General features: G+C 35.1%; 1 protein-coding gene across 1 annotated transcript; it reads right to left on the reverse strand.

The window, feature by feature from the left end:
* Window positions 1-7,083: 7,083 nt before the first annotated feature.
* LOC104114696 (probable carotenoid cleavage dioxygenase 4, chloroplastic) lies at window positions 7,084-10,817 on the reverse strand. Its single transcript, XM_009625204.4, has 2 exons — window positions 9,286-10,817; window positions 7,084-7,633 (listed from the first exon to the last, which is right to left on the reverse strand). The coding sequence occupies exons 1-2, from the start codon at window positions 10,734-10,736 to the stop codon at window positions 7,279-7,281; spliced, it is 1,806 nt and encodes a 601-aa protein (XP_009623499.1). The 5' UTR covers window positions 10,737-10,817; the 3' UTR covers window positions 7,084-7,278.
* Window positions 10,818-11,302: the final 485 nt, after the last annotated feature.

Raw genomic sequence — 11,302 nt, forward strand, 5'->3', positions numbered from 1 at the left:
CGGGTCTCAACCCATTTTTATATTTTTCGTAAACACGGGTCTTAGCCCACTTTCATATTTCCACGGCACCCCGTGCCCATAATTAAATCATCATATTTTCCTGGCACCTCGTGCCCTCATTTCATATCATAACTACACGGACAATTCACGTGCCAAATATCCTCATTATTTACTCACGGCACCTCATGCCCACATTTTATTTTTATAATCCGTCGAGCAATGGCCACAGGCTCTCAATTTCAACATAAATCAAATTGTTATCAATTTATCAACAACAAGACAAACTGCACAAGTTATAAAAATAAACATAAAAAAACCACAACATCACATGAAAATTATCAACACCACAACCCCACATCATCACATACCGTCCCTTACAATAGCCACCATTATCGCTCCTATTGCCACCCTTATCACTCCTATAGCCACCCTTATCGCTCCGCCCAGACAATATCAATAGCCACTCTTATCGCTCTTATTGCCACTCTTATCGCTCCTATAGCCACCCTTATCGCTCCGCCCAGACAATATTCCAACAACACAACGACTGTGAAATGCCACCCTTATACCCACATAATATCAACAATGAAATACCACCCTTATATCCTCAAAATAACAACGGTGAAATGCCACCCTTATATCCTCAAAATAACAACTCACACAACACAATATTTTGTACGGGAATTTATCACGGCAACATAACAAAATCAATTTATATCACAATTTGCCCAATGGCCACAACCAAATTCCAAAGATACAACCAAATCAATAAATTTCACAACAAATAGCTGAAGGCTCCACACAACGTGTATAACACCACAAAAACAATCAACATAGATAAAAATTATTCAGCATAAATCAAAGCCTTCATTAATCTAAATTTAGATAATTATATTAATGCTTCTTCTTAAACTTGCTTAATTAATTATTTGCATAGGGAAAATTCAAAATAAAAATAAATTTCCAGAATTATCAAGCCAACAAACTCACGGAATTACATAAATATTCAAATAACAATCACATCAAATTGTTATATAAAAACAAGTTCAATCAACAAGGATTTAGGCATGGAAAATAGATGATTAAATAAATGCCAATAATTATTCAATTTACTACAAAATAAACTAAGACTTAAACCCAATATATTTTGCATATAAAAGCCCGAGTACGTACTCGTCACCTCGCGTACATGGCTTTTCACATTTCACAAACGCCACATAAGACTCGATGCTTAAGGGGTAATTCCCCCACTCGAGGTTAGGCAAAACACTTACCTTTTTGAAGTTAGGCCGATATTCTAAAATAGCCTTCTTGCTTGAATTGACCTCCGGACAGCTCGAATCTATCCAAATTAATTGTACAACTTCATTAAAATTCATCGGAAGCAATTCCGGATAATAATACGTCGACTTAAAATTTTATTCCAAAAAGTCAACAAAAATCAACGCGGGACCCGCCTCTCGGAACGCAACATTACTTTCATTAAATCCGAACACCCATTCCGATACGAGTTCAACCATACTAATTTTATCGAATTCCAATAACAAATCGCTTCCAAATCTTAAATTTAAACCAAGAGGGTTTTCTAAAATTTTCAACCCAATTCACTAATTTAGTGATAAAAACAACAATAGATTCATGTAATTTAACCAAAATCAAGTTAGAAATTCTTACCCCAATGGTTTCCTTGAAAAACTCTCGAACAATCGCCTCACCCGAGCTTCCTTGGTCCAAAAATAGAAGAATGACACAAATTTGGACTTTATTCTCCTGTTCAGGGGTTTGTTCTTCGCGTTCGCGACACCCCCCTCGCGTTCGCGATGAACATATTCTTCAAAAGTCATTTTCAAACTCTTCTCAGACAGCCTCTAGTGTAATGGTCATAACGTTTTGTACAAAATTCCAAATGATGAATGGTTTGACTTTATCAACACTATACTCCAAGGGCTATAACTTTCATTTGTTTCCCATCTCCCAATTCCTTATAGATTACGATATATAAGCTTCCAAAATCAGCCCTGTGCAACAGAGATTTCCAAACTCTTCCCGGACAGCCTATAGTATATTCACCATAATTTTTTGTACACAACTCCAAATGATAAATGGTTTATCTCCAAATTTGGATCATCTCCAAATTGCTTATAGATTACGAGATATGACCCTCTAAAGTCAGACGACGAACAACAAAATTTCTTTCTTCGCGAACGCGAAGAACAATGTCCCAACAGCAAAATCCTTCTTCGCGAACGCGAGAGGCTCCTCGCGAACTAGAAGAACAACACCAGAACCAGCAACCAGCGGCATCAAAACACCCAAACTTGGTCCGTAACCACCCCGAATCAAACCCGAGGCCCCCGGAACCCCGTCCAATCGTACCAACTAGTCCCAATACATAACATGAACCTGCTCGAGGCCTCAAATTACATCAAACAATATCAAAGCCACGAATCATACCCCAATTCAAGCCTAATGAACTTTGAAATTTTAAATTCTATATCTTGTGCCTAAACACATCAAATCAATCTGGAATGACTTCAAATTTTGCACACAAGTCATAATTGACATAACGAAGCTATTCCAATTTCCAGAATTGGATTCCGGCCCCGATATTAAAAAGTCAACCCCCCGGTCAAACTTCCCAAAAATTCATCTTTCACCATTTCAAGCCAAATTCCTCTACAGACGTCCAAATAATTTTCCGAACACGCTCCTAAGTCCATAATCACCATACGGAGCTATTAACATCATCAAAATTCTATTCCGGAGTCGTCTTCACACAGTTCCGACTACGGTAAAAATCTTAAGACTTAAGCTTCTGTTTTGGGGACCAAGTATCCCAAATCACTTCGAATCATCCGGTAACTGAATTCAACCACGCACGCAAGGCAATACACATAATAAGAAGTTGCTCAGGGCCTTATGCCACTAGACAGGGCTTAAATTCTTAAAACGAGAAGTCGGGTCGTTACAACAACATTGTTGCCTATCAAGACAATTTCACCTTCAATAGATTCATATGTGGTAAATAAATTATGACTGAGACACATATGATAAGAACAACCCGAATCTAAAATTCACTCATTGTTAGATTTGAAACTATTATTAGTTGCTAAAAAAATAGTTCCCTCAGTCTCATCAACAGCTACACTTGCTTCAGCAGTGTCAGTACTTTTGTGCTCATTTTTCTTTTCAGTATGCTTTTCTTTGTTTTTCAATTTAAAGCGTTCAAAAATAATGTGACCTTTCTTATGACAATATTTGCACATGACATTTCTGTATCTGGATTTTGACCTTGATTTAGGTTTCTCACTACTTGAATCTTTCTTATTGGATCTACCTCTTATGCATAAGTCTTCCCCTTGGTTCCCACTAGTTTCCCCAGTAATATCTCTATCTATTTATTCTTTTGATTTCAAAATAGATTTGATATCTTTATAAGAGATATTATCCTTTCCATAAAGCATAGTATCTCTTATATGTTTAAACGACTGGGGTAAGGAAACAAGCAATAACATAGCTTGATCCTCATCTTTAATTTCTGCATCTATGTTACTTAAATCCATAAGAAGAGAATCAAAAGTATCAAGATGTGTAAGTATAGAGGTACCTTCATCCATACGAAAAGTGTAGAGTTTTTGATTTAGGTAAAGCCTGTTTTTTACTATTCTTTTCATATATAGGGTTTTAAGCTTTTCCTATATGCCTTTGGCTGAGCTTTCTGCTGCAACATCACGCAAAACCTCATTTGAAAGATTTAAAATAATACCTACTTTTGCCTTTTTGTCTATGACGGCAAACTCCTCGTCTGTTATTTTATCCGGAATCATCTCCTTTCTTTGTGGTGCCAAATCTAAGCCATCCTGAATTAGGATAGCTTCCATCTTTAATTGACACATTCCAAACTTTGCACTTCGATCAAATTTCTTAACATAAGACTTTGTTAGAGTCATTTTGGCTATTTAAACTAACCCGGTTAGATCTGACTCTGATACCAATTTGTTAGGATAGAGAAATCGGGTAGTGCGAAATTTAGCCAAACAACGTTATAATGATAATAACAAAGACAATACAAGTTGATAATAACACCAATTAAATAAGATAAAGAAGACACAAATTTAACGTAGTTCGGTCAAGGTGACCTACATCCACAAGCGGAGAGGAGCAATTTTACTATACCAACAAGAGTATAAAATTAGAGTAAATACTCGAATTAGTCCCATATACCCCAAGAGAATAACCTCACAAGATCACTCCAAAGAAAGGGTTCACACAAGTGTTTCCCAACACTCACTCTCTTACAAAATACTCTATAATGAAATAAAGGAGGAGAAAGAAAGACAAGAGTGAAAAGCTCTTGAATTGGTGTGTTTTCAAATGAGGAGAAGCTCCTCTATTTATAGCAAGAAATCTTTGGCCTAATAGTGGATATTATGTCATGGCAAATGTCATGATCCACAAATTTTGTTATAACGGATATTATGTCATGGCAGATGTCATGAAAATTTGGCCATATTACAGGTTCGAAGCTTTTAATTGGAAAATCGGGTTTGGTGAAATCATTATTTGTTTGGATTGAATGTTGTTGCAAATGATTGGGAATATCATTTGAAGTTTATATCTCAATTTTGAGAGAGTTTGGTGAAGATTCAAGTTGGTTTTGATAGAATTTCAGATTGAAACTCGAAGACAAAGACATAAATAAAATTGTATATATTTTGTATGTCGGGTGTACAAATGACATATAAAAAATACAACTAACATAATTGTATGTAAGTTATAAATAGTATATAAATTTAGCTTTTGACTGGAGTCTTGACAACAAAAAACTGTAGTTAGGTTATATATAAATTGTAGATTTATTTATATTTTGTAAAAAACTTTAGTTACTTTTTGTAAATAAAGTTTTTAAATAAACCGGATAAATAAGTTTAAAATTTTGTATATATACGAAAAGATCCCTTTTTTAAAAATTTTATTAATTTAAATATTTAAGCAATAAAATTGACAACGACTAGTTTTATAAAGTTGGAAACAACTAATTTTTTAAAAGTTGGCAATAGCTAATTATTTAAAATTGGTAACGACTAGTTTCTTAATAAACTTAAACTTAATAAATTATAAAGAAGCTAAGTAAGAAATTATAAAATATTAAAAGAAAGACTTGTAGCGAAATATTTTAAGAGACATAAAAGACTTGTAATTTATTTAATATAATCCAAACTATGAAGTAAACAATTTATAAAAAAATTGAAGGCTAAAGCCTTTTAGTGTATTTAATAGAAATGTTAGATTTCACGTACAAATATAAATCTTTTGAAAAACATCTAAAGAAGAGCACATAATCTACATAACTACCTTCTAGGAAGGGTTCTGTTTGAACTAAGCCTCTAAGTAGCTAATTACAAATTTTATTTATATAATTATTTTATTAAGTTATAAAATTTTAAAAATCAAAAAACAATGGTGCTTTTGCCCGCGCCTCAACCCTTACGCCTTGCTACGCCCCACAATTAATTCAATAGATTTTTATTATTGACTCGGTGTACCACTTGGCAAGATTTTCTGATTTTTTTTTTATTTAGATTTTCTGAATTTGATATGTGGGTATCATTAGGGATGACAAACGGTGCGGTGCGATTGTGGCAAACCCGCGTAAATCCGCAAGGATTTCAACCCGCCTCGCACCGCCCTGCATAGTATTTCCACCCGCGTTCACCGCCTCACACCAACACCCACATCCACCCGCCCCACCCTGCATAAGTTTTTTTTCTTTTTGTTAGTTTTTTTTTCTTTTGAGATTTTGGATGGAATTTTCAGTTTAATAAAAATGAATTCAAGATCTTTTGTTGATCATGTACTGAATTCGTCAATTAGAAAAAAAAAAGTTTTTGTTGCTCATTGTAAAAATCGCAAATCACCCCTTTAATTTATTATTATTCGTTGTAAAGTAGTATTTTACATTGTTACTGTTTCTATTGATATTAAGTACTCTCTATATTATTATCCCCTTTTCTCCACCTCTTTATCTTATCATTCGCGACATATTAATTTTTGCTCAAATCTGATCACGAAATTGCAATTAGCAAGTATTTTACTCTTTGTCTATACACATTGAATAATTTAAAAAAAGCCGTATAAAAATTATAAAACTGTAGTAGGCATATATATCAGGCAGAGAAAGAATACGAGAACCAACGGTTTCATACACTTCTTTCATTATTGTAATCATTGGCTGAAAAAAGTTTCGAAATGTTTCCAACTAATGAACTCCATTCTCTAAGATAATATGAAATACTAAATTTGGTTAAGAATTTTAAATAGCTTTTACTATTTTGTTAGAAAGTTTACCTTATTTTTAATCTTATATCTAGGTTTCTGTTTGGTGGATAATTTGCAGAATAAGCCAACCACAAAAGTTGCTTAAACCCGCGTAAATCCACATAGACCCGCAATCCGCCCTGCCCGCACCAATTTTAAAAACAATTACCTCAACACGCCCCGCCCCCGCCCCGCATAACCTAAAAACCGCACCGCACCGCACCGCACCGCCCGCACTCGCACCGTCCCATTTACCATACCTAGGTATCGATCACAATTACTTAAGAGTTAAGACTATGACTCTAGTAGTGATGCTCATGTCCAAGTCCAATATGTTGTCTTAAAAACGCAGGTATTAGTATATGCTAATATGGAGTCTTTAAAAATCAAAACAAAGCTTACAGCTTCTAAATTTACACTACATAACATTTGACAATAAGAGTATTCCTCATCCGAAAACTTTTGTCCCAACTCCCAGAAATTAGCCGGAAAATAATAAAAAAAATATTTTCTTAAATGAGTTATAAGTTTTATCATTACGATAGGCGTTAAGTTGAACTAGTGATATATATTAACCATTTCAATCAGTAATTTTATATTCCACCCGAAAATTCAAGAAAATCAATGTTCTGCCACATGTTCAGTTTGGTAGAAAATCGAAATCATCTTCAGCTTACTGGAAGTCTGGATAATGTCTTCTTTTAATTGGGTGTTTGGGGGGGAGGATTAGGAGACAAGTATGAACGTAACCATAACTAGCAGGGAGAGGAAACAATATGCGATTTTATTTCTTGTCTCAAATCACTATTATGATAACTAGCTATTATTTATCTATATATACATATAAAATTATTTAAATATACGTACATATACAAGGAAGATGTTTTATGAAGCAGCGTTGAATGACACCGACACCCTCTCTAAAAGGTATATATCGATGGGTATATATATATATCTACACTACATGAGTTTCCTAAGATCAGTTTCCCTAACGAAAAGGCCGTGGAAACCGTAAGGCACTCGACGAGGCAATTTGACAGCAGCCACAATGTCAAGATTAGGGGACTTTGCATCCATGACCAAGAACCTTGACTCTCCTGTCTTCTCATTGTGCACAAACGACACAACGTAGCCATCGTCCTCATCCGCTGCTGAATTGTTTGCCACAAAATATGGCTCACCGCCAAAGCAGCCTTCTCCAAATAATCGGCACGCCACTATGCAATCGCGCCGATCAGCTTCTGCTACTGATACGTCCAATTTTGCTATGCCTGCTATCTTTGGCATAGGGTCTCCAATCGCTGCATATACATACCTGTTGGAGTAGTAAAAATTATGAAATCACATTAATTAATTTTCTACCTAAATTATATATATTAAATACATGATAAGAAATCATCTTATATTTTAATTCTTTTATCTCCGCTGGAGTTTGGATTTTGGTCTTTTGAGAATTTTACTAACTTTATTAACAATTAATTTAGGTGCAACCTTTCTGCTTGTTACCTAATTTATACGGAGTATGAGTTTATTTGATAGAAAAATCCTTTACGTACACTAATGATATATATAACATAAACTCATTTTATATACATGTGCATATTTCATCCATAAATTAAGGGGTGGGGGCGGTGAATGGGTGAAAACCTTGGATTTTTCATCTCTCCTCCTTTTGTTACTTTTTGAGGTTGATTGTCATATTGCAGCATAGGGTACTTGGACGCCAATGGATCCTCACCAAACAACTAAACTGTTCTTTCCTCATACGGAATTAATACAGTTGCTCAAAGGATGTTGTGTTTCAATTTCAAAGTGAACTTATAACTATTCTTGTCACTTAGATATTTAAACTGAAATAAGAAAGATTATAAGCATGGCTTACAAAGTACACAAACTGAAATGATATTTTGGTCTTTACTCAAATATTTTGTATACTTATTCATGGATAATTTACTTGGAAGATGGGAACTTAACATATTTGGTATGTTTAGAAGAACATGTAGACAAACGTACATTTTTAGTGGGGAAAAGCTGCCTTTGCCTGTGAGGAATTGCTAACTATAGATGGTTTGGTTTGTGAGATCTGCTGAATCATGTGGTCAGTAGGACCTACATGGCCATGCTGGACTATAGATGGAGCCCAACCAATAAATTTCTGATAGTGTCAAGTGATTTGTGGGTTTATGAAACTAGTTTTTAGTTTGTTCAAAATAAAACACATATTTCTAACTTTGAAAATAATTAATTTTAAAATTTTTATTTTACCTATTTTACCTTTAATGAGTAGCTTTTATAACCACACAAATATCATGAACCTATAAAACTTTTACCTTTAAGCTTTAAGACCACACGATTCAAAAGTTTCTTTTTTTTTTAATCTCCGTCCCGAACGGAAGAGTATCTTATAAACAAACTATCTCTGTCACTCCTAAAATGACATTTTTGTTTATTGGATTTAACTTAATTAGGCTCTTGTTTAGTTTTTACCTTTTAGCCTAGTTAACTCTTTTTTATTCAAATCAGCTGTTTTTGAATCCTTGATTTATTGTCAATGAATCCTTGACTTATTAATTAACGCGTTAAGGTGAAATATTTCATGTCTCAGTTTCACATAACATCGAAAAAATTTAATTTTGCAAATAAGCACATCCATGAACAGGCTTGATTTCTATGATGATTTATTATAATCTGTAAGACTTTATCCATATTTCCAATTCTCTTTAAAGACGTTTACTTCCAATCTAGTAACAGTTAAATTTAATTGATGTTACTAATTACAATCTTTTAATGTTCATAGCAAGTTAACTGCCTTGCTGATCCATTAATTATGAAGACTTGTCTGTAATTATCCATTAATTATGAACATAATTGTGTAAAAGTTCCTTTTTACTGTCATTTAAACTCTACTAATTATGCCAATTTACTTATGATCTAATTAATTAAGTTGGTGATGAGATTTATACGTACTTGTTCTTCTTCCCAACATAAGCCGGATTGATGACTCCAAAATCAAGATTTCTTGTCGACAATGGTTGTCTGCTCACCATCCCACTCTTCAAATCTATCTTCACTTTCTCAACAGAAGCATGTATCATATCCATTCTCTCCAGCGTATGCTCCACCGACAATATATTAGGCGCTACCATCACTATAGTATCACCATCATCTTCATCCCACGCATTAATCGCATGTACAATATTGAACCCGGGCACATCAAACCACTTCATTTCCGATTCGTTCTTGGCGTAACGTGGAATCACGCCAAGGCGAGGGATTTTCCCCGAGTCTGAACTCACCGGTGAACCACCGGTGATGAACTCAAGTGGGTTCATTCCTATTTGTATGTCCGAGAATATCGCAAATTTATTTGTAATTGCAAAGTCATGAAGAAATGACGGACGTGTCATAGAAAATATTGGCACGTCTGGCGTTTTTGTACCATTTGGTTCGATTCTAAAGTAAGTTAAAAAAGGAGGCATTGGACCGTAACGGAAAGCAAAAGCCTCGTTAGTATCTGGGTCAATTTTGGGATGTGCCGTCATGCTCATGAAAAGTTTTCCGTCGAAATCGTAACGGCCGAGGGTAATAATATCACCATCTGGGGCTAATTTTACTGCATACGGTAAATCAGATTCACCAAGAGCGAATAGTTTGCCTCCGAATAAAGCCAAGCTTGTGTTTGCTAGCCCTATGCCGTTAGTGGGATTGAACTGTCCCGCAATCGCTCGAGCCGCGGTGATAGCACCACGCGCCGCCGAGGCAGTGAGACCGTTGAAACCGGAGAATACATTTGGGAAAACCGGAGAACCAGCTTCACGTTCAATTGTGTATTTGTAAGTTTTGACGTATCGGCTGCAGAGTGTAGCTTTGCCTTGAGAAATTTTAATGGAATGAAGCATTCCATCTCCATCAAAAAGATGGTAAGGTCCACGTGGAAGATACTGAGGATTGGGGCCATTTCGGATGTACGCGCCGTCAAGGCAAGGAGGAAGGGAGCCTACCACGACCTCGCATTCAGTGGGGGGAAGCTCATCCACCGGAGCAAAGTTGTTAGAGAGAATATACTTTGGATCGACACAAGGTTTCAAAGGAGGATCAATGAAAGTGTTCACGAAATCGTCAAATGCATTGAAGATAACTGATGGAAACGATGGCTCTACTGGTTTTTTTGTGGTTATTGATTTTGTAGGTAATTGTCTTTTGGGAGTGTCTTTTGGAGGAGTGTAGGGTGATGGGGTTGGCTTTTCTTGTGGTTTGGTTCTAGTAGTGGTTGTAGTTGTTTGTGGCCTTTCTTCAATTCTAACGGAGGAGACCTTAAGAATAGGAGAAGATGATGTGTTGGGAGAATAATTAGGAGAAAGAAGAGATTTAGGGTGTTGTGATAATGTAGAAAGGAAAGTGGAAGAGAAGGCATCCATTATGTTTCTTCTTGAAGAAAAGAAGAAACAAGATTTGATACTAAAGAGTAAAGGAATAAAATAAGTGCTTGAATGAAGTCATGAACTGAGGTCCCATGGCCAATTTATACAGTATGTGGGATAAGACTTAAGAGTGAGTATTAAGGCAAAGGAAGGGGACTATTCGTTTAGGGAACACCACATTTTCCTAACGTGGGGCAATGAAAAGAGACGCCTCATCTGCGCAATGCGAGAGTTCTTTTTGTCTGTTTCAAAAAAGAATGATCTTTTTTTAAATTTGGAAATAATGGCTTAAACTTACAATTCTACCCTTAATGAGAAATTTTTATAATCACACAAATACTCTAGACCTTTTTTGAATTATTTAAAATCACAAATTCCAAAAGTCTTATTTTTTCTTAAACTCCGTGCCGTTCACATAAATTGAAATGGAGGGAGTACCATATATAATCCAAAACATGTGTTTGGTTTAAAGTTGGATAAATTCTATTTCCTATTTTAACCTTAGATATTTCATGACTTATACAAACAATATTTTTCTTAACAGAAAACTCCATCAACAATAT

The sequence above is a fragment of the Nicotiana tomentosiformis genome, chromosome 8, assembly GCF_000390325.3.
Source record: "Nicotiana tomentosiformis chromosome 8, ASM39032v3, whole genome shotgun sequence".
NCBI classification, from domain to species: domain Eukaryota; kingdom Viridiplantae; phylum Streptophyta; class Magnoliopsida; order Solanales; family Solanaceae; genus Nicotiana; species Nicotiana tomentosiformis.

Coding starts and splice junctions, on each gene's coding strand:
- LOC104114696 (XM_009625204.4), bottom strand. CDS start 10,736: ATGGATGCCTTCTCTTCCACTTTCCTTTCTACATTATCACAACACCCT. Junction 7,634..9,285: donor TATGTTGGGAAGAAGAACAA/GTACGTATAAAT, acceptor CTACTCCAACAG/GTATGTATATGCAGCGATTG.